This window comes from Sorghum bicolor, chromosome 4, assembly GCF_000003195.3.
Source record: "Sorghum bicolor cultivar BTx623 chromosome 4, Sorghum_bicolor_NCBIv3, whole genome shotgun sequence".
Classification (NCBI taxonomy): Eukaryota; Viridiplantae; Streptophyta; class Magnoliopsida; order Poales; family Poaceae; genus Sorghum; species Sorghum bicolor.
In genome coordinates, this window is record NC_012873.2 from 63,543,923 (window position 1) to 63,567,224 (window position 23,302).

Here is a 23,302-nt window from a genome sequence, read left to right on the forward strand (position 1 = left end):
TCCAAAGTAAATGTCAATGTCATGGATTGCAAGTCCTGGAATCTTGATCACAAGCTGGAAAGTTTACAGCTGAGGAAGTTTATTGGGCTGTTACAAATCTATGAATCGATAAACTATGTATCTGCTATCATGTGCACTCGGCAATCTGTAAGTTTTCGCATCACGATTGACGCAGGAGCAGAACGGATTAATGCTGATTACTAACAGTATGCGGGCCATCAGCACCTATCTAACTTCACAATGGCATGCATGTCGCGTTCCCCCTGTTGCTCGTCAGTGCTCCCAGAGCAGCAACGGCTCGTCCCAGGACAAATCGTAGCCACAAGACGTCGACGACGGCGGTGGCGGCAGCGCGAAGCCGAACTCGAGTAGAACGTCCGGCAGCTCGAAGAGCGCGAGATCAAGGATGTGCCCGTCCACCAGCATCGAATGCTCAGACGGCGGCGCAGCCGGCTCATCGCTCTGGACACTGTCGTCGGCGTCGTTGCCGGAGGAGCTAGATGCGGCCGGCTCTTCACTTTCGTCATTGCGGGCGCCGTGGCTAGAATCGCTAGACGTGGGCAGCGGCGCCACGCTCTCCCTCCTGTCCATCGCGGCCGCGAGCGCCGCCGCGGCACGCACGTCCTCGGGCGCCGCCGATGCCGCGCGGGGCAGCTCGTGGGACATCTCCGGGAAGTTGAGGTGCGCGGCGCGGCCCTTGATGGCGAGCGCGGCGACGTCGTGCGCGCGCGCGGCCATCTCGGGGGTGTCGAAGGTGCCCAGCCAGATGCGGGACTTCTTGCGGGGCTCCCGGATCTCGGACACCCACTTGCCCCACGCGCGCATGCGGACGCCGCGGTACGTTGGGTGCTTGAGCTCCCGGCGCGGCCGCTTCCGGCTGCTCGAGCCGCCGCCGCTGGTGTCATCCAAAGACTGCGACGACGAAGAGACAGGGGAGTTGGGGCCGGTAGTACCGGCGCCGGAGCTGCTGCAGGTGGTGCAGGCGTCGGACACCGGGGACAGTGCTCGCTCTTCTTCCATGGTGGGCGATGAACACTGTGCGAAGCTGGCAGTCACAAGCAAGCTCATGTGATGAGGGATGACTTTGCTACGAACTCCGAGTGTGAGCGAGTGAGCTATATACTCGCAGCGAGGAATTGACAATTTCGCTTCGTCAAAGTGGCTACAGTATTCTCAGCATTCCTGAAAGAAATGTGATTGGCATGCGAGTTGCGAGGTGGTACTATATATAATTATTTTAGATTAGAGAAAGGCTAGACAGCGTATTAAGACGCGCTTTGCTCCAAGGTCATGTATTACTGCGGCATGGCATGCAGTGAGTTGTTGCAACTTGGATTGGTCAACCTATGAACCTTCACAGTGCTGGGTACTGGGTGGCAATCTCTGCAGCAATAAAGGTACGGTGATTAGATTGGAAGATGCCATTTCCAGCTGGCTCTGCGCTTGTTTAGTTCGCTAAGATTTTTTTACTTTGGCTACTGAAGCACTTTCATTTATATTTAATAATTATTTTTCAATCATAAATTAACCAATCAAAAGATTCGTCTAGCAAATTATATGTAAAATGTGCAATTAGTTTTGTTTGTGTTTATATTTAATGCTTTGTGCGTACATCTAAAAATTCGACATATGGAGAATCTTGAAAAAATTTTAAACTAAACCAGGTCTCTGTTAGTACCAAGAACCATGGGATCCCATTTTGACCAAAAACATAAAACAAGCCATGGCAGAAAGTACTGTTGACTGATTTCTATTTTGACCAAAAACATAAAACCGGCATTTAAGCTATGGCAGAAAGTACTGTTCACTGATTTATTATGATAGAAAAATACTGTTGAATGGTTGGTAGATTCGGCTGATAACCTAAAACGAACAAGGGGAGTTCAACTGTTTCTTTTGAATTAATTTGAAGTGCAATTCTCGTGTCAATTGTTCATTACTTCCTTTGTACACCTTCAGAGCCAAGCTAGCATAATGTCTAAAGTTGTGAATCGATCATAGATTAATTGGTTGAGTTTTTTGTGGTGAAACTTGTTTATTTATGTTTAAGTCCTCGATTTGTCATGGATGTTCGTATTTTTCTAAATTTATTTTTAGAATTTAATGGTGCTTATACTTTTCAGTGGTAGACAACGTCCTTTACGAGGCACCTATTTTCGTGAATCTCGAGATCTGTCAGCTAAGACCTTCGAAGGTGCTCATATGGGTAGGGTTTGTGTAGTGTGTTTAGACTATCTCCAACAATCGTCACCCAAAATATAAGACCCATTTGTCCTTTGGGTAGCGCTACAGTTAAAAGGTTTCATACCTATTTTTAGTCTTCTCCAACCACAAGACCTAAAAGACAACACTCTCTGCAAATGGGTCTCGAAGAGAGAGGATACCCAAATTTGGATTATGCCTCTTCTGATACCCAAAGTGGGTCTTCTGTATGGGTACTCTGTTGGAGGCTATGGGTATTGTGTTGGAGACCCATTTTGGGTTTGGGTTCCCAAATGGGTGTGGTGTTGGAGACAGCCTTATAGAGTTGAGTGTGCATGCATGTTGTGGATATCTATGTTGTACCCTGTAATTCTAAAAAAACATAGTGTTTAAAGTTTGCTCTAAATAATATGTTATCCTCCGAGATCAAAATATGTGTTTTTTGCATCTTAAAGAAAATCTCTATAAAAAAACAAACCTTCTAATGCCTGCCCTTATTCTGGGGAGAGGTCGCCAACTACGAATCTACAGTTTAATGCACTAATTATATTAGCATATCCATGGTGGCTCCTAACTCTTAACTCTCATCAGTACTGACTATTTAATTGTACTCTTCCAGTTCTAAATTATAAAAAGTTTTTACTTGTCTAGATACATAATTTTTTTCGCTTACATATACACTATGTCTAGTTTGTGTCACTTAGGTCCACAAACTTTAAAAATACATCTTGAATTCCTAAACTTGTTAGATGATGCATCACAGGTCCATACCAGCCATGTGGACATTTCTTGCTAATGTGGTAATACCAGTGTGACATATTTGTCTACATTTAAGTGTTCTTGTTTCACGAAATAGATCTTTTTTTTCTTCTTGCTTCTCTCTTCTCTCATGGCGATTGCAGCCTGTGGACACAAATAATGTCTGACCGGGTCCGCATGAGAGAAGAGAGATAAGAATTCATTGTGTTCTGAAGAGAGGAGAGGGATTAAATGTAAAAAGATATGTCATGTTGACATCCATATCAGAAAAAAGTTCATGTGGCTATTATAGATCTATGGTGCGCCGGTTGACAAGTTTAAGGACACATAAATGCATTCTCAAATTTTGTGAACCAAAATGACACACTCTTATAAGTTTGAAAGCTGCTAGTGCATTTAACTCTAAAGCAATATATCTAGAAAAGTCAAATTGTCTTATAATTTGGACGTTAATTATGTGTTCTATAGTTACACTGCCAACCCATAAATATTATCCATATGGACGTTAATTATGTGTCGCTAGGTATACTCTATGGTACAAACAAGAGTACCCATTCCAACTTCATTTGAGAAATTACATGCTAATAGGGATAATAGAGTGTCTCTGCACATGTCCTAATTGTTATAAAAAAAATGCAGAAAACACACACAAACGTTTGTTTTTAACATGAAACCATGTCATGCACATTAGTTGTTCACACCATACGACTTCACTCTTCAGGCACTACTCATTGTTTGCCTAATCCAACTTTTTACAATGCAAGTAATGTGGCAAACATCCATAAACAAATAACTCGGTGGTTTCATATAGTAACAAAAGCCATATACTCTACCTCATGCCATACTGTCTCAAGTATATCCTAGATTAGTAATTTTCATGCAATAACAAAATACTGTTGAACTTCAATGGATAACTAAAACTTGGTAAATTCCATAGAAGTAAAAAAAATAATGTACTTTATTCAGTAACAAAATACACAATAAACCAGATCTGTGTGAATTGAACATTAAATAATTATGAAATAGTATAAATAATTCAACATCAAAGTTGACAACTTTTTAATTTGAGATGGTTTACGAATATCAATATTAAATATAAATTATTAGATCGGATTTGAGATGGTTAACAATGTTAAATGGTGAGACAAAGTTAACATCAAAGTTGTAGTATACTCAACAAAGATATGCAACTTTACAGTTAACAACTTTTCATTTAAGATCTTTTAGAGTGTCAAATATATAATATAAAATAATAGCATCAATTTTTGTATAGTCACATGTGCAATGTAGCTCAACTGGTATGGTCGCTTGAGATGAGAACCTGAGGTATTGAGTTTGAATCATGCAAAATACATTTTTATCACTTATCACTTTTGGATCTAGAACCACTAGTTATAGGCTCACCGCTAGACCCAAATTAGGCAGTGATACCGGGTTTAGACCCGACAGTGATGGAATAATCTGACGTAGTGATAGAAAAAGCTACATATTTAGAAAAAGGTAAAATATCTTATAATTTGAAATGAGGTATCAATTGTTCCTACTCTGTAGATCTAGATTGAAGATTTGCAAATATTATGTTAGATTTTCCTTCAAAGTTGTTTCATAGTCATATTATTTGTCGTGATTTGTTGGAGTTGTGTTTCAAGGGTCGGTATGTTAGAAAAAATGTTTCCTTTTTTTACTAGTAGTTAAAGCAGATGCCAGGAAGTCATAAGAGTCCCTAGCTATGGTAAAGGATTGTAAGCCTACGTTTTTTTTTGAGGATTCCTCTAGCCGATGTTTTTTTAGTGGGTATTAGATCTCATTATCAGCGGCGATTGGCTTCTGTGGTCTTCAAAGTCTTGTTTAGCAAGGATGTTTGCAAGTGTATCTTTTCTTTGCTATCTTTTTATGTGATCTTCAACGTCCGGCAATGCAGTAAACGATCGAAAAAAAACGATTGATTTGGTCTTTGATGTACGGAGTACTCTCTCTCTCTCTCTTTAAAAAAACATTTTGTGTCTTGTTGTCCATCTTTTGTACCATTCTTTATTTTCCTCAAGATATATAAGATGTGAGGAACTCTTTTAAGTGTCTCTATGAAAAATATAAAACTATATACCGATAAAGGAAAGGTAATGTGCTTCTTTGCATTTCTGAATCAGTAAAAATACCAAACATGGGTCATATTGTGTAGTACCAGTACCACTGGTCCGACTTCTGTTCTCTGGACAGCTAGCTAGCTAGTATCACGACCTACTAGGAGCACTAAATTAGGCTCGTGCAGCGATTAAAAATGCCCCGAATCTTCCACCCAGAGATCCTGAAGATTTGGATCTTGCTCGCTGCTATGTGCAGGGGCTTGCAATAATACAATGCAAACTGCATATGCACACCAATGGAAAAAGCAGCGCTAAGTACATGGTGCATCACTGTACTATGCAGAAGCTCGATGCATGTGATTAGTAGTAAAAAGGCAATCGCATCATGAATCAACTGCCATATACATTTCAAACTCTGAGCATGTGTCTTAGAAGCGTCCTACATTATGCAGCTGAGCATTGCTTAACTAATAGTAATCCCGAGGACGGAAGAACACTGTAGCTGCACGCCCGGATTCCCTGACCAGATCCCGTATTTTGAGATGTCCGTATCGCTATTAACCGCTGCCACACGAGTAGTACTAGTATATAGAAAAGAGGAGCCAGGTGCTCGACATGAATACATGTATCCCAGCTCACCGATCGGCGAGCTGCTGGAGGAGGGAAAAAGAAGCCCCCTTGTGGCCTTGTCTAACGGTGCTCGCGAAAGATTCGCGTACATATATAAATCCCATAGTTTAACCCCACCAACTCCATTGTTTAATCTCGCCCAAAGCGCATCATCAGTGCTTAAACGGCTTTTCCAAAGCTGGTACGGTGCTGGGGCGCCTAGCCCTAGCTAGCTAGTAGCTAGCCTCACATGAACACCTGTGGCTAAAAAACTCTAAACAAATCCTCCTCATGTGCCTCGCATCACTAAACTACTGCCTCGCCCAAACTTAAACTAAGACCGGCACGAGTTAATTAGTAATAAACCAACAATTGACATGCATATGTGTACGCATGCATGCGATCGAGAGCAGTGTAACGCATATTCGGAGAAGCGCCCAAGTGGTAGCAGTCCGCAGAAAGCTTGTAGATTTGCCAGGTAGCTAGCATTGCTCGCAGCACGGTGGTTAGCACGTCCATCGGTGGCCGGTACGGTGCTGCATTGCTGCTGCTCGTTTGTCTAAAAAATCATAATTAAAAATATTATTTATTAATTTATTGTAAGAGAAAAATATTAGCGAACAGGACAATGTCGCCAGATGTGGACGCGACGGCTCTCTGCTTCTACAGCAGCAGTTGTGTGGAACGACCACACGCGCCAAGGCCCATCGGGCTCCAAGGACACCTCATCTTTGCACTGTACGTACGTGCATGTACAGGCTGCAGACATGTGTGTATATATGGCCGCTGTACTGTACAGTATATATACACTGTACTACGGTACCTGCTGTAGGGTGGTCGTCGACGGTGCGCAGCAGTGTTACTGTATCGATAAGAGGGTCGTAGTCCACGTTTCTCATGCACGCCGGTGTGTGTGTGTGTGGTTGTTGCACGAAGCATGATCGACGATGGATTGATCTCCCTTTTCTAGGCCATACATGTAGGTCGTCGTTCGTGTATGTGGCGTAGCAAAAGTGGCGTGGATAATTACGTGTCATCCTTCTTTTAACGTGCACACACACTTTGGTCTCTCAGACAACAAAAAAGAAATATAAATATAAATGCTCTCGCTTTACATCCTGTGGCTAGTGCTTTTCCATACGGATTGTCGTAGCTAAAGTGGAAGAGGACGATGAGACGGCGATCCTTTGCATGGACCGCGCTAGATAATCTTGTTAATTACTACCAGGGGCCAGCCGTTAGTTTGATGTAGTCATCATACATCAATCATCATTATTGTTGAGTTCAAATAAACATTGTGATCCCATGTCTCATTTTAGATCGATCAGGTATCTCTATATATGCAAGACTGCAACGACCTTCTCCTGTGTAGAGCCACATACAACCACATCACACTCGTTTGAATGCAGAGTATTTTTAGAGTTTAATAAAAAAACAATAATTTTATAAAATACTTTATTTAGTATTTAGAGTTTCATGAAAAATATAATTTTATAAAATACTTTATTTAGTATTAAAATACCATGAAGTGTTTGGATACAACAAATAAATACCATGGCATTGTTAAAACTGTAGTATTTTTTTGATATTTTAAAAACTCCATTCTCTATACCTTTCCTTTCTAAAGGTGCATTAAATCGGGATCTAAATTCTCGTACAAATGTTTTAGATCCATATTCTCTCAAGCAACATCTTAGATGATGAATCAAAATCACTCTACGAGATCGTCTGACTGGTAAGTTAGATTTTGATTATCAAAAGAATATTGTTTATATAAAAAATCATATAAATAAAGTTATGCTTTAAAAAATTTAGAACTTTTTGTGGACTAAGACTAACTCAATTACAATCCATTATGACTTGTCCACTAGAAAAGGATTAACTAGAAAAATATATTTTTTTAAAAAACGAGAGTTGTCGGTTATATAAAAATTATGAACCTCAGACTAGGCAAAAATAAAAAGATACAACTCCGGTTAGTTTGATTGGGACCTCAACACGCACAGAAACTCTAACTCAAAGAAGGAAAAAAACAACTTTGGCTAGTTGGAATGGACATCGAGACGAGCCACAAATGAACAAAGACACACACTTCATCGCTACCAAAACACCAACGAACTGGTCACTACACTACACCACCACTCTCTCAAAGACAAAGTTGTCAAGATGAAACCGCTCTTGTAACCACTTGCATCATTGTTGTCGGCGATGTCCCACACCGAGTAGCCTGACGCTAAGCAGGGCAGCTACTGTGTTTCGCTTGTAGTCGTGCAACCCATCTGCATCCAGATCTGCTTGTGTCGTAGATGTCCCACACCGGAGTATCCACTGCAAAGCAGGGCTACCCACCGTAGGTCATCTTAAGCTGCCAAACTGACGCGAGAGGAGCTGCCTTAGAAGCACACCAAGTCAGCCCCAAGGGTGGAGCCAGAAAGTTGATTTTTTGAATGTTAGGAGGGGCTAATGGTGTTGAATTTTTAAAATTTATTTGAATTTTAAATTATTCAATGGAAAATCACATGCATAGGGGGAGGCTTGGGCCCCTGCTCGCTATCTCTGCACCTGATTGGTCTCGTCCGTTGAGATCCATGCACACACACTGTAGCTTCTAGTAGCCTAGTTGTGTCATCAAGGTAGAAGTATCCCACACGTCATCTGGCTGTCGTTAGAAACCTCTTTGCACCGAAACAGGAACTGCTGAGCGGGACCGTCCGCTGCCACACCACGTTGGTCACCTCGACAACACAAGTCTATTGGAACCCCCCCCCCCCCCCCGGCGCCTCCCACGCTGGCCTCCTTGCCAACTCCGTGGGCATCATCTACGTCGGCATCCTCGCCAACTTCGTGGCCGCAACTCACCAAATTACCAAATAAATGTAAAAATATAGTTATTAAAGTATAGAGGGGAAGAGAGAAACGAACCGGATGTATCTAGGTTTTCTGTGTTTTATGTTTGTAGGCAAAACCAGCCACTCCTGCCAAGGGGTTCACGGCGCAATGGCAAAGACCATTGGTTGGGGGGCTCCCACCCAGGGTTCAAATCCTGGGTGCGGCATTTTATTCTAGATTTATTCTAGGATTTTCCGGCGCTATGTATTAAGTGGTAGGCGACGTGCCCCTCGACAACGAGGCGCCTGTGGTGACTATGTAATCTCAAAAAAAAACCAGCCACTCCTACCCTGAAACGGATCGACCAGGAAGCGTTTCACAGTGATTCAGGTGTTCCACGTGAGAAGCGGAAACAATTGTCATGTCCAAACGCATCCTAAACTATAGTTTTGCACATCAGTAAATTCTAAAACTACAGTTTCTTGATTTTTTTTTTTTTAGAATAGGGTCTAGTCTTCAAGGCAGTGCATGCAGCGGCCAATTTTCGTGACGCAGTAGTCAATGATGGTCCAAGACCAAAGTTATACATATAATCCTTGGTTAATGACGCGCGATTGTTTTTTTTTTTTTGACAAAGACGCGCAGATTGATATTGAACGCCGGCGAATGGCACGCTACGTCTCACCTACCGTGAATACCACCCGGCCAGCTGCTTTCTTTCTTTGGATGCCCAAAAATCAAACAGAGACACCCCGGGCCCGGACGTTGGCACTGGCCACTGGGCACAAACAAAACGCCAACGGTGCATATTCCTCCTACAGCTTCGTGTGCCTCTTTGAATCTTATAAGCCATTGATAGCGCTTTTTTTCCCTCGCGATTAAAATGCGCTTGCGTGTATATATATATATATATATATATATATATATATATATATATATATATATATATATATATATATATATATATATATATATATATATATATATTGTCGTGTAGAATTTGAAGTTGTTGGCCCTGCCCTTTCGCCATACCATCATTCTCTCTTTCGCCATGCCATCATTCTTTCATAAAGAAGCTTGCATTGGCTACGCGAACACTTGATCTTAATTTCGAGTGCTACGTAGTACGTACTAGTACGTGTTATAAATTACTTAATGAGATGTTTCATTTAAAAAAATTAATGAGGATGTTAGAGGTCGGGTCCATTTTTCTTAACTGAAGAACATGATTGTCAAATCACCCTCCCACCAATATTTTGTAGCTAAATAATGATTTGACAAAATAACCGTTAACAAATCATGCATCTCTCAAAAAAAGAAAGCCATTTTATAGTCTAAGTTCCCGCATGCATGTTGGACCAAAATTTTGTCTAGGATGAAAAAAATATTAGGTGAAATATGTCGTGTTCGGTAACAGGGGAGATTAGTACGGATTCTTAATCATACTATAATGCTTGTTATTAATTTAATCTTATTTTTCTGATCTGAACTAGACATTTCATTTGCTATGATTCTATTTTCTTCTTGATGAACTTTTGTCATATGGCGTTTTTACGTAAGCTTTGGGGTCATTATTAGATTTTGACTAACAATATTGGTTGCTTAAGACTGTAGGAACCTAACTACCTAAGCGTAACTAACGCGTCCGGTGGTAGTGAAATATATAACAGCCAAGCTAGCTAGTGGACAAAAACTATCAAGTATTAATTTTTTTCATCCAAAACTAAAATGTGCCAGTCTAACTAACTTTATATCTTGATTTTGACCGATAATCGTTCACTATGTATATAGTACATCAACCATACAAAATTACACGGAAAGATGCTTCCACTAATATAACTAATAAACCCATGTGAATGTGTAGGGAAAGTGTCAAGGCACATCTGGATGCTCATTTGTAAACACCCGACATGTGCATGCATACGCATGCTCCTATACATGACTCTTACAAGAGATTAGGACGATAAATCTTGAGATTGATAAAGTCACCATATATAGTTAGTTTCACATTGCTTATTATTGAAAGAATATTTAGTTAAAAACGTGAGAACTAGAGAAATCAAGGTTGATATGAGCCCTTGACTGAAGAGTGATGAGCCATTTTCAATATGATTTGAGGCTTTTTCACAGTGCTCTTAACTCATACTTCCTCCATGTCTATAAAGAAAGTCGTTTTGGATAAGGTTTGGGTCAAACATTGGAAATATAAAACATGAATAGCTTTTAAGTTGTTGAGTTTAAAAATATGAAAACCATATGAATAGATTTGTCTTGAAAAATACTTTCATAAAAATATACATACACCACTTTTGATAAATATTTTTATAAAAACAAGGAGTCAAAGTTAGGCTTTGGAGACTGTGTCACTGTCCTAAATGACTTTCTTTATAGGTATGGAGGGAGTATATACTAGATTATGCAACTGGCCAACTAGCGATGTAGTGTTGTGTTGACTAGAAAAACATGTCTTTGTGTTGTGCCCCTTGTCTTGTGAAGTGCAGGTGATGGATGCACCATGCTGGTTCATGTTGATGGACCAAAGCGGTGAAGGGCAAGCGATGAGGCTTGGGACCAATGGAAAAATAAGACCGACAAGGTCATAGACTACCCATATCGTTCGCATGAAGAGAAAGAGTATGCAGAGTGAAGATGACAATGGAGATGGTGTTGGCCAAGTCGAAAACGAGGACGATAGTGTCATGGCACTTGGAGGAGACCAAACACATGTCTATGGATGATGAAGATGGCGTCCATCAAGTCAAGAAGAAAAATGAAAGGCATCGAAACTATTGATGGTTTTCGAGGGAAACATGTCCATCAAAATGGCGCCTTGTGACATTGGTGAATCACACATTGTAGGGTGTGCAAGAGGATTTGTCGGTTTGATCCTTAAACTAAGCATGGAAGGTTTGATTGTTTGGGTCTCAAAACTACTAGTGTGCCGGTTTCACCGACTTGGGTCTCAAAACACACTTCAGAGGAGACCAATGGTGATCTCAAAGCTTGCATCGAGGCAAAGCGAAGTCACGAAGACATTGGGTCCATCTGATGCATCGACAAAAATCTAGATAGTTTTACCACTAGAGGCAATTGGGCTAGGTGCTTCATGTAAGGGCAATTGGGGAAATAACCAAGTGCCTATATATGAAGAGGTAGTAGGTTGTGTGACGCACAACTTAGGGATTAGGCTCTCATTTGAGTGGTTGAGAGTTTTCCTTAGGGTTAGAAAGAGAAAGAAAAGGAGAGGCTCTTGTTCTTAAGTTTTGATGTGTTATGAGTAGCTTGTATCACAACATCTAGAGCTAATCCAAAATTTAATTTCGTTCTTCATTCCTCAAAAAAAAAAACACTCGCTAATACGATCAGTATTACACTCAACATAAATGTTGAAGATCTACTTAACAAGATCCTTGCATAATTCATTTTCCGCATTACAATATATACTTTGTACGTATTGACAAATTAAAGAAGCCGGGTACTCACAACTAGTATATACAACTGAATCAACTGATGCTGTAATACTGACATATTCCCCAAGTTATTACCTGGCCAAAGTCATTTTGGAAACTAATTGCAAGTGTCTGGTGACACAGGCAAGTAGGCAAGCAACTGTTTCACCGCTTCCTACAACGACTTGCCATCCGGAGATCACGGCGACCCCACAAGCAGGCGCCCACGCCCGCGCGAGCGTGACCGACCGGCCATGCGTTTCTCTCTCTCTCTACAGTTCTGCACAACGCATGCACACAAGCGAAGCTTAAAAAAAAAAGCACGTGGCATCGGTCGTCCGTTGCAGGCAACCACCGGCAGGGTCACGGCCGGCCGAGCGTCCGACGAACGGAACGGCTAGTCCGGCTGCACCGGCACGGCGGCAGCGTCCATCCAGCAGTGATCGTGGGCCCACAGAAGCGGCTCGCTCAGGCTGTCGCCGTCGTACTCTTCGGCCGCCGCCGCCGGAGCTGCTGCCTCCCAGATGGGTGACCAGAGGCCGTCCCTCAGGTCCAGCAGAAGGTCGGGCAAATCGAAGTCGAACAACAGCACGCTCTCCTCCGAGTTGCTGGCCGCAGCTACCTCCTCCGAATTGGCGGCTGACGACGACGACGACGATGGCGTCTCGGCAATATGATGAGAGGACGACTCGCATTGCTCTACGTCGGCATCGGCGGCGGCGGCGGCAGCAGCAGCAGCCTTGGCTGCCGCGGCCTGGATGTCGGCGGGCGAGGTGGACGCCGGGCGGGGGAGCTCGTGCGCGAGGTGCGGGAAGTTGAGGTGCGCGGCGCGGCCCTTGATGGCCAGCGCGGCCACGTCGTGGGCGCGCGCGGCCATCTCGGCCGTCGGGAACGTGCCGAGCCAGATGCGCGACTTCTTGCGCGGCTCTCTGATCTCGGACACCCACTTGCCCCACACCCGCATGCGCACGCCGCGGAACGTCGGGTGCCTGGTGCCGGCGCTGCCCCTCTTGCGCTGCCGGCCGCCGCCGCCGCCGCAGTCGTCGTCCACGGTGGCCTCGGGTGCCACCGCCACGCCGCCGGGAGCAGCAGGCGGGGACGACGCGGTTCTCTTCCGTTTCACGTTCTTGTGGGGCTTGCCGCCGGTCTTGGACAGTCGCTCCTGCGCGCCATTGATGACGCACGAGCCGCCGCCGGAGTCGGAGCAGGAGGAAGAGGTGGTGGGCGCATGGAGTAGTGCGTCAGCTTCCATGGCTCTTTCTCAGAGCTACGAGACAAGGCAGGGGCGCACTGGACCGAGGCCGTGGAAGCGGGGGTGCGTGGAGGAGGGCGCTTCCGGTTACCGGGCATAAATAGCTCGAGGGCTCAAGTTTGTGTGCTGCTAAACGCCACCACCACCACAGTAGATAGACAGTGGCACAGTCTACAGGCACCGGCACCGGGTAGCGACAAAGTTGGTGAGTCTGTGTCTGTCACTGTATAGGGAGGCTACAGAGTTAGTTAGGAGGTCCTTAACTGATGAAGTAAAAAAAAATTAAAATCTGACAAATTCCATTTCTGAGACTCTATGTTACATTATTTCCATGTGGTATAATGAAATGCACTATAGGGCGCCACTGGGCAGACGATTTGTGGCAGTCTGATGCTGAAACTGTACAAAGCCTCTGTCAAGACGATTTTCTTCTGTTTGTTAAGTGCGGCAGGAAGGGGTTTGTTTAGACAGGCAAATCGCCCGTAGAAAAGTTGCGTACGTATCAACCACTACCCGTTACGTGAGGTGGTGCAGCTGCAGTTAACAGAGGGACACACGCAAACGGCAAGGGGCACACAACGTGCACGTGCTGCCCGAAAAAATTCAGAAACGCATAGAAATAGTGCGTTGAACATCTTCAGAATACTACGGAGTATACACGTGTACTTTCAACGGCCCTCGATTCACGCAACCCTGCTGGGGTTCACCCTCCGTCAGCGTACGCCTGCTCATGCAATGCAAGTACTAGTATGCAACATCATGTTCCCAGGCCAGTCCCACGTGAGAAACCTGCCTGCACGAATCATCGAGGCGAATCAACAGTCCGCCCGCCCGTCGTGATCGACAAACGACGCAAGAAAACACATCTCGAGCAGCAAGATTCCCCCAAAAAGCAGCCGAAAAAGATCGCAGCTGTTGGAGCGGCAACCTGGACGAGCAAATGCGGCGGCGGGGTCGAGCTGAATCACCGCAACACAGTGAACCGGATGCAAAAGCAGCAGCGGCAAGCACAGCGACGTAACAGTAGCACGATATCACGATAGGCCAAGGCCAACCAACCAAAATGGCGTGGGCAGGTGTCAAAATACATAGCCAAAACTATCATCAAACAGAAGAGCATGGACTCCAAAATAGCCAAACTATCATCAAATGAAGTGCACAGTAGACGACGACCGGGTTTTCGCTTCCAAGGACCTCCAAAATAGCCAAACTGTCATTAAAATTATAGAACATAACTCGGCAGTTTTCGCTTCCAAGGACCACCACGGTGCATCACAAATCATTACCACCAACAAACTCAATGTTCCTTACAACATCAAAATAGTAGCACACCATGAGCTGGACACTTTTTAGACGGGTACACAAAATAACATCGACGTGGAGCTTAACTAAGCCAGTACGCATTGCACTGGCATGCTCAGTAAATTGTAGCTGAATGACCAGGGTTGAATCCTGGGGCTAGATGTTCAAACAAAGAACATGTCATTCTGAACTCTCTTTTTTTTTCCCTGACAGACACTAGTAACTACACAGTTTTAAGTTCAGAATGGATACATTTTTGCCAAAAAAGAATCGAGATGATGGGATGGATAAATCCTGCGGAAATTTTGGGACAACAGTGTTCTGATAAACCCAAATCTTACTGCTGGGCACATTGCACCCTTGGTCCAGCCTCCTCCTCGTCCTCATCATAGGCCTCCTGCCGCCTCTGCTGCTGCCTGCGCCTCATCTCCTCTTCTATGTTGACATCATGCAGGGTGGTCTCCTCACACTGGTCCAGCTCCATGTCTGACAGTTGGCTCCCTGGTTTCGGTGGAAGGATCTTCTCCAATGATCGGCACTGGGCAGTGGAGAGCACACCAGGCTCAGGAAACTCGACGTTGAATTCAACAAACAGACGACCCTTCATGAAAGGACGCCCATGCTGAGGCATACCCTCGTCATTAATGGCCTTGTGTTGACCTATTCAAACAAAATTTAGTATCAATACATGCACAACTGAGATTTTATTGGATAGAATTGTTGACCTCAAAGGAAAATAACTCGCAGAAAAGAGAATCCATATATCTTACCTGGTTTAATAACCTCCCCAGGGTTAGATTTGATCAGAAGCTGCCGGCCATCAAGATGAGTAAGAACAAACTGGAAGCCACACAGTGCCTCAGTGAGAGAGATTGTGTGCTCAACATATAAGTCATCATACTTCCTCTTAAACTTTGGATGGTCTTTAAGTTGCAAGACAAAAACAATGTCTCCTGTAACCGTATCAGGCTGAAAAAAGCAAAATTCAAACATTAGCTTGATACTGACAACATGCAGATATGTGCGTGCATGTGTGTAAGTTGTAACAGAGACTCACAGCTTCATCAGCTTGACCCTGGAATACAATCTTTTGGCTATGTTGCATTCCTTTCTCCACATGAACCTCCAAGACCTTCTTCTCCTGGACTACCTTGCTTCCTTTACAGCTTGGGCATTTATCCTTGTCACTTATGATCTCGCCTGAACATGGAACAGCCTCAGGAACAAAACTCAGTGGAACAATATTCTCAGGAAATATAAAACAGCAGCATACCTGATCCTTTGCATTCAGGGCAAACAGTGTTCATCTGTTGGATCATGCCAGGGCCTATCTGTCTTGTGATTGTCCTCATTCCAGCACCACGGCAACCATGGCAAGTTCCTGATGCCCCACTCTTGGATCCTTTACTGAAGGTATAACAAACAGGCAACCAGTGAGATCCATCAAAAGCAAAGGCAATTGAGCATATTTGGTCACAGTGAAGTAACTACAACTAGTACTAAACCAGACAAACTTGCATTTTCATTTGAGGGGGATCACTATACAATGCAATTGTGAATCACTTCTGGTTTGGGAACCAAATAAACTTCATCAGAAGTTATAAAAGGGGGAAATTTTTACTTCTGTTACTCTACTGATGCTGGAGAAAATTCCAAGTTAAGTCCACTACACACTATTAGAACTTAACAACAGAAACTTCTGACAAATGGCAAAACAAAATATATAAGGGAACAAAATATATCAGCAACCATAGATTTTTTTCTCATCTAGCAAATGGTCACATAATGAGTCTTCGATGTTTTAGAGATCAAATAATATTCCATACACTACATCAATCTTTTCAAAAAATTTCTAACTTTGTGCCTAAATACAAGCTGAATGCATCTTTCCATAGTTTATTGCACTTAATATTTGGATTAATTGCGAAAGAAACATCTGCAGCAATATAACATTGGAACTCTGCATTAGTTGCAGCAGAAATCCAACTGTACATTTTTGTGCTGAGACAGAATGTTAAGTACAAATCATGACATATATAATGCAGGTGAATGGAAAAAAGTGAAATGACAACATCATGAGTATTTATTTAACGAAATGTTACAAAAATGTGTTTATGGCCCTTAATGCTTTTCATGAGCCAGGATTTCAGGAAGCGGGCAATGAGAATATCTCCACAACTAAAAAATAGGAATCGTTAACGTGCACTGGCTTCACCATCGTGCTGCCGGATAGTCTGCGGCAGTGAAACTCAGCCCAAAAAATTTTACCCGCCCACCGTGTTTAAAATCTATCTAGAAATCACGGCCCCTCACCCACTCCTCACCCTCCCGTGGTCCTGCCTCGCATCCCTCGTCAAACGGAAGCGCCGCCCCGGACCCGCCGCCGCCAGACGGACGCACCGCCCCAGACGCAACGCCACTGCTACCTCAACGCTGCAGAAGACTCCGCCACCGGCAGACAGATGCCGTACGCCGCGCTGTACAAGCTGACGCCTCCAGCGGATCCGATTTGCGCCGCGCATGGAGAATCCAAGGTACACGCCATTCTTTCTTTCTCCCTCATCCTCCATCCCCTGCTCACGTCATAGATCCCAGGCCAAGAACGCCATCCATCGCTTCCATGGACACCAGCAGCATCGGGTCCATGGACGGGCATAGGGCCCGCGACGAACGGCGCGGTGGCCTGCCCTGCATCCGGCGTTCCGGCTCCATCATGTCGTCTGGCGTCCACCGGTGGTGGGGCGGCAGCTCCTAGGAACGCGACCCTGGGCCGGCACCTGGCGCGCCACCTGGTGCAGGTGGGCGTGAGCGACGTGTTCACCGTCCGTGGGGACTTCCAGGGGGTTACAATTCGATTTCATGTACACATAGCTGTCCCTAGATTAATTTCCTGTGTCTACAATTTGCTAGATTACTTTTCTGAAATCATTTTTTGAAATAATTGTTTACAAGATTGAGATGCTTCTGCAGTAGAAAGCTAGCTAGCAGACAGACCCATTGTCCTTATTTACGATTTCATGTATATTGCTTTGCGATTTCAAAGTATATCAGCATGTCAGACCAAAAGAGTACAGAGAGCTTTTTCACAGTTAAGGTCTTGTTTAGTTCCAAAATTTTTTGGGAAAACGACAATATAGCACTTTCATTTTTATTTGACAAACATTATCCAATCATGGAGTAACTAGGTTTAAAAGATTTGTCTCGCGATTTACAGTAGTTTTTATTTTCATTTATATTTAATGCTCTATGCATGTGCCGCAAGATTCGATGTTACGGGGAATCTTGATAAGTTTTGAGTTTTTTGGGTAAACTAAACAAGGCCTAAGTGAACAAATTGTTACCTAATATATAAATACTGCACGTCTATAATTGGGTTATGCAATGTATTGGTGCACTATTTTTTTCAGTAGTTAGAACTATCCGGTTGCTTTTTCCAGTAGTTAGAACTATCCAGTTGATTTGTATGCATGTGGTTTTAACACAAGTGGGTTTAGAGAGCGTTACTTTCCTATTGTAAAATGAAATTTTTATGTTGTCTGTCTATTTAAAATAAGTTTTTATGGAGGTTGGTTTCTATTCAAAACTGGGTGATCTTTGTCTATTTTTGTAATTATATATACACTTGAATGATCCTAGCCTTTTCGTTTTAGTTGACACTGATTTAGGAATGAACTCTCGGATCCAAGTGCTAAGCTGAAATGGCTGATACGGATAAGGACCGGTATGCATCAGTAGCTATATGCTCCCCATCCCCTTTGTTTTTTATTTAAGAGATGGCATCTATGGAGCAGTAGAAGCAATATTTTAGTATTGCTCATCTACTAAGAATGGTCATTTTACTTGTACATCATTTCAACTTACAAGTCATACTTCCATAATACCATGTACCCCTGCAATCATGATTGCGAAGCCACCGGATGACCTCGCCAAGCCCCATGGATTCTACGAAAAACAATGAATGTCGCATTCCGTTCGGTGACTTGACAAACACTATCAATGGAGGTTCTGAGGAGGTGAATGGCGACGATGATGAAATCTGTCTTCCTCATGATATATGCATACGGCACACCGGGGAAGAGAGTGACCTTGATACTCTAATTGATTGCATATTCCCTAACCTCAACGCAAATATGTCAAGCAAAGATTATATCACCTCTCGAGCAATATTATCAATGCGGAATGACTGTGTAGATATGATTAATATGAAAATGATTAGTTGTTTCCATGGGGATGAGATGGTGTATCATAGCTTTGACTCTGCGGTGGATGATCCGCACAACTATTATCCTGAGGAATTTCTTAACACTTTGACACCTAATGATCTACCGCCACAGGTGTTAAAGCTAAAGATTGGCTGCCCGGTCATATTGCTTAGGAACATTGACCCTGCCAATGGACTTTGTAATGGTACTAGGCTTATCATACGAGGGTTCCAAAAGAATATCGTAGATGCAGAAATTATGGTGGGACAACATGCTGCAAAGGGGGTTTTCTACCTCGCATACCTGTCGGGCAACAAGATGTTTTCTTTTCAATTTAAAAGGAAGTAGTTTCCTATTCGGCTCAGCTTCGCAATGACCATTAACAAGGCACAGGGGCAGACTATCCCTACTGTTGGGGTATACTTGTCAGAATCAGTGTTCTCATACGACCAATGGTATGTAGCGCTATCCAGAGCCATAGCAAGATCAAACATTAAGATCCTGGCCATACCACCCGATGAAAACGACATGACCAAGGGGAAGGGGAAGAAAAAAAATGATAAAGGATATATTTATAAAAAATATCATATATAAAGAGGTTCTGACTACATAAAAGAATTAATACACCGATACATTTTTTTCAAGATATCAACACTCTTAACCTTTAAAAATTAATAAACAACTTCTATATGCAGGATACTTCCTACTACAATTTCAACCATCTGCATACTCTAGCAGCAAGGAGTTAGACGCCGCATCTTGGATTTGAAATTTAGAGTTATATTTTAATTATCTTTTTTGAAGACTTATGTGATATATATTGTTGTTCCAAATAACATGATTGCAATGTCTTTTAATTAACAATACAACACATGCTTATACATATATGTTATCGTGGTATTATGTTTCCCGTTGCAACGCACGGGTATTTACCTATTAAGTCAATAATAATCTACCGAAATTCAATTCCAGCCACAACAATAACCATTTTGTAACTTCAAATAATTATCATAGCTAATTACTGAAAATTATGTGGTAGACAAAGAAAATTTAAGATTGACATGGAAAGCAAAGTTGAATGTAAAAGTTTATGACCATATTATATAACAGAAAAGCAACTTGACAGGCTAAAGGTTCAAAAGAAGAGATTATTGCATAGACCCAAAAGAACTATCCTCAGTGCTGCTTTCTCTGTAGACCAGAAAAAAGCTACTTTCAGCAACAACAGCTGGAGAGAAGCAAGTTCAACACAACAAACTAGAGTGCATAGAAAATTGCATATGTAAACCTCTCCTTGTGAAACAAAGCTATGCTACATAGTATCTACCACCCTCCCATGAAATACTCAATGTGTGTATGCTAATGTTCATGTCTGATTTTATTATTACGTAAAATTCATCATTGAACACACATAAGTGAAAGCCTAAGCCAGTGATGCATCATTTCAAAGCTGAGACATTAGTATATTTGCAGCATTCGCCACGTATCAACACAGCAAAACTGTTCATCATTAGACAATTTACCTATTCAGAACAAAGGTAAACTTACCCCTTACACTTGGAGCACAAAGCACTCCGCGATAAAGATAGTTTCTTGGTTGTCCCGTTATACAGATCTTCTAAGGAAACCTTCATAGTATGTACCACATCTTCACCACGCTTTTGTCTGCGTCCTCTTGAGCCACCTATTAAACATAAACCAATATGTAAACATTGCAGTATTTTACTCTAAAAGGGAAGCATGAAGCAATGATATATATAGATATTTTGATTACCACCAAAGCCGCTAGAACCCGGAAAAAGTTGCTCAAAAATGTCAAATGGGCTATGGAAATCACTGCTGCCGCCGCCTCCCATTCCCTCCTTAAGGGCATCTTCTCCATACTGGTCATAGATCTCCCTCTTCTCTGGGTCGCTAAGAACATCATAAGCTTGAGACAACTCTTTAAACTGTCCAGTTCATCAAGAAAAATCTGACGATGAGAACACATACAATTGCACATACTAAGATAATAGTATAGAACAAATGTGAACAGAACAAACCTTCTCAGGGTCTCCACCCTTATCAGGATGGTTTTTTATGGCAGCTTTTCTGTATGCTTTCTTTAGCTCATCCTGACTTGCGGTCTTAGACACACCAAGAACCTCGTAATACTTGGTATTGTTACTGCTCTTCCTTGGCATGCGTCCAAACATGGCTGATAGTAGGTACTTGCTATGAACGGAAAACTCGAATCAAATCAAGCGAGTAATAATAATATAATATATATAAATGATAAAAAGTGCCAGTATTTTTCAAAAGACAAGGTACTCTATAGCAGTGAACTTATTACAATAACAAAACATCACCTTACCAAAAACAAGGAACGGCAAAAGATGGAGTATATACGAGGACTAAACCACGGGCGGACCAGACTAGCGGCACAGGGGTTCAGTTGAACACACGAAAAAAAATAGAGGATATGCTGCTATTACTACGCTACCGCGCAAAATACGCCCCCACAACACACTAGACGGATCGACGCATCCATACCAGATCGAAAGATTTGGCAACTCGCAGCAAACAACGGATTATTCCACACAACGAACAAAAATATGCATCCAGGTGAGCTAGGGTTTCCTTACCAGCAAAGGAACGAGTCAGTTCGAGCAAGGACTGATCTCCACCGCACGCCGGCCCGCGGTGAGCGGGGCGAGGGCGACGACGCGGGGAGGGCGAGAGGCGGCGCTGCAGCGGAAGGGCGCCTGGATCTGTAGAGTCGTGTACGGCACCGAGACGCCTATAATGGGGAGTTGGAACAGAGGAGGGGAAGAGTCGCAGTACGTGGGCTGGATTGGTGGGTGATACAGCCCGGCCCATGAAAATAAATATACTCCAGTACAGCTTGATTGAGTTGCACTTGCACCATGGGCTGAGAGTCGGTCATCCTGAAATGTCTCGCCAGTCCATCTTACTGCTACTTTCAAGTTTCAACCTTTCATCGTAATTAGAAAAAGTCCACTACACCTTCTTTAACTTTTACGAAAATCTGTAATTAATTAATTTATAGCTGCAGTTTCTATGATCCAATTATAGTAAAATTTTTATAGTAAACTAATTGTTGTATACATGAACTGTAGTACAAAAAATACCGATGTTCCCTGCGTGGACGGTTCTAGCGAGGACTGCACAGCAAGGTCACAGGGGGCGTCGTCGCCGCGCCACTCCCTGAGCCGCCGGTTGCCAGTTTCTAGTGTTACGCGAGCGAGGACAGCAGGGCAAGGTAGGCAAGGGCCGCGCTGCCGTGGGCTGCTACATGCCAGGTGCAACAGCTGTAGCTTCAAAAGTTCAGGCTTCAGAGGAGTACTGAGTACACGATCTTTAAAAGTTCAGGCTTTAGCTGTAGCTTCAAAACTTCATGCTTCACAGGAGATTGTGGTTCAATCCAATAGTGTGATTATTGAACATCTGTGAATTGGAGAAGTCTGATTATTATTGTATGAATTCGAAACATCTATGTAAACTCTGGAATGGTAAATAAAGAGATGTTTCAGTATGACAAAAGAGTCTCAATTTTTTTGCATATGGGATTGTGATGCAAAAGAGATGCATTGAATTATCACATATTCATCTTTTGCAAACAGTTTTTTTTCTTTCATGATAAATATGCAAATTTCTTTTTTTTTATGTAGGAAAGTTGGCGACTCCTTCAATCTTCCATCTAAATATGTGGATTTTGTTTTGATACAGCATATTTGCAATCTGAGTAACATTCGTGAGAAGTGAGAAGAATAGTGCACTTGCAATCTGAGCACACATGAAGAAATTACGGTGAAGAGCAACACATATGTTTCTTAGAGATCTCCAACAGTTATGCAATTAGAATTTGTCATTTGTTAGAATTTGCCAAGTCTCTAAACGTTTTGCCAAAGGAAAAAATAAGTCCATCTCCAAGTGTTTGGCATTTTTGATTTGGCATTTCCCAAAATAGTGAACCAACTATTTTTGTCCGGGATCTTTTTTTGTTTGGCGCGCTTCGCAGGAGATTTTTCCTCTGTGCGGGAATTTCCGTCGCCCGTCACCGCCAGTCCACGAAGTCACAAGTCACCACTGTTTCTGTGAATTGCGGCCTTCCGGTCCGCCAATCCACGAAGTCACAGTTCGCCAGAGTTCTGTCGCACGTCAGTAGTCCACGAAGTCGCAGGTCGCAGAGTTCACGTCGCGCGGAAAAGAAGAGTTCGCGCGGGGAGGAGTCCTCGCGAGAAACTATCGCGGCGCGTGGGGAGGTCGCGCACGACAAGAAGTCCAGGAAACTTGGGATATCAAAATTGCCAAGTCATTGTGCTTATGCAAAAATGCCAAGTTTGGTCCATCAAATGCCAAGTTTGCCAAAATGCATAAGTCAAATACATAACTGTTGGAGAGCAATTTTTAAGATTTTTGACAAATTTCTAAAATGTATAGTCCAATTGCATAACTGTTGGAGATGCTAGAGTATGCCCAAACCTCACGACAAAAAAGCTACACCTCGCCGAAAAAAAAACAGCAGCGGCGTGGTCTTGTTGGGCCGAGACCCAACAGAGCGAATGGAGCGGCACATGGAAGCTTCCTGATAGCCGTAGCCAAGGGGACGTC

General features: G+C 43.0%; 3 protein-coding genes across 3 annotated transcripts; all 3 read right to left on the reverse strand.

Moving 5' to 3' along the window:
• Window positions 1–1,179, reverse strand: LOC8073957 (ethylene-responsive transcription factor ERF043). Its single transcript, XM_021460258.1, has one exon. It carries the CDS (start codon window positions 1,066–1,068, stop codon window positions 274–276), a length of 795 nt encoding a protein of 264 aa, XP_021315933.1. The 5' UTR covers window positions 1,069–1,179; the 3' UTR covers window positions 1–273.
• On the reverse strand, window positions 11,866–13,328 carry LOC8073958 (ethylene-responsive transcription factor ERF042). Its single transcript, XM_002454494.2, has one exon. The coding sequence runs from the start codon at window positions 13,182–13,184 to the stop codon at window positions 12,330–12,332; it is 855 nt and encodes a 284-aa protein (XP_002454539.1). The 5' UTR covers window positions 13,185–13,328; the 3' UTR covers window positions 11,866–12,329.
• LOC8073959 (dnaJ protein homolog) lies at window positions 14,387–21,481 on the reverse strand. The gene is made up of 8 exons (XM_002454495.2): window positions 21,313–21,481; window positions 20,731–20,902; window positions 20,463–20,637; window positions 20,237–20,372; window positions 15,760–15,893; window positions 15,544–15,686; window positions 15,257–15,455; window positions 14,387–15,146 (listed from the first exon to the last, which is right to left on the reverse strand). The coding sequence occupies exons 2-8, from the start codon at window positions 20,881–20,883 to the stop codon at window positions 14,824–14,826; spliced, it is 1,263 nt and encodes a 420-aa protein (XP_002454540.1). The 5' UTR covers window positions 20,884–20,902; window positions 21,313–21,481; the 3' UTR covers window positions 14,387–14,823.

What these genes read in the sequence shown, in the direction of transcription:
- LOC8073957 (XM_021460258.1), bottom strand. Translation starts at nt 1,068, where the DNA reads ATGAGCTTGCTTGTGACTGCCAGCTTCGCACAGTGTTCATCGCCCACC.
- LOC8073958 (XM_002454494.2), bottom strand. Translation starts at nt 13,184, where the DNA reads ATGGAAGCTGACGCACTACTCCATGCGCCCACCACCTCTTCCTCCTGC.
- LOC8073959 (XM_002454495.2), bottom strand. Translation starts at nt 20,883, where the DNA reads ATGTTTGGACGCATGCCAAGGAAGAGCAGTAACAATACCAAGTATTAC. An exon ending in AGGGTCAAGCTGATGAAGCT is followed by an intron (nt 15,456 to 15,543) that starts GTGAGTCTCTGT and finishes TGCTTTTTTCAG; the next exon opens with CCTGATACGGTTACAGGAGA. An exon ending in TGGGGAGGTTATTAAACCAG is followed by an intron (nt 15,147 to 15,256) that starts GTAAGATATATG and finishes TTGTTTGAATAG; the next exon opens with GTCAACACAAGGCCATTAAT.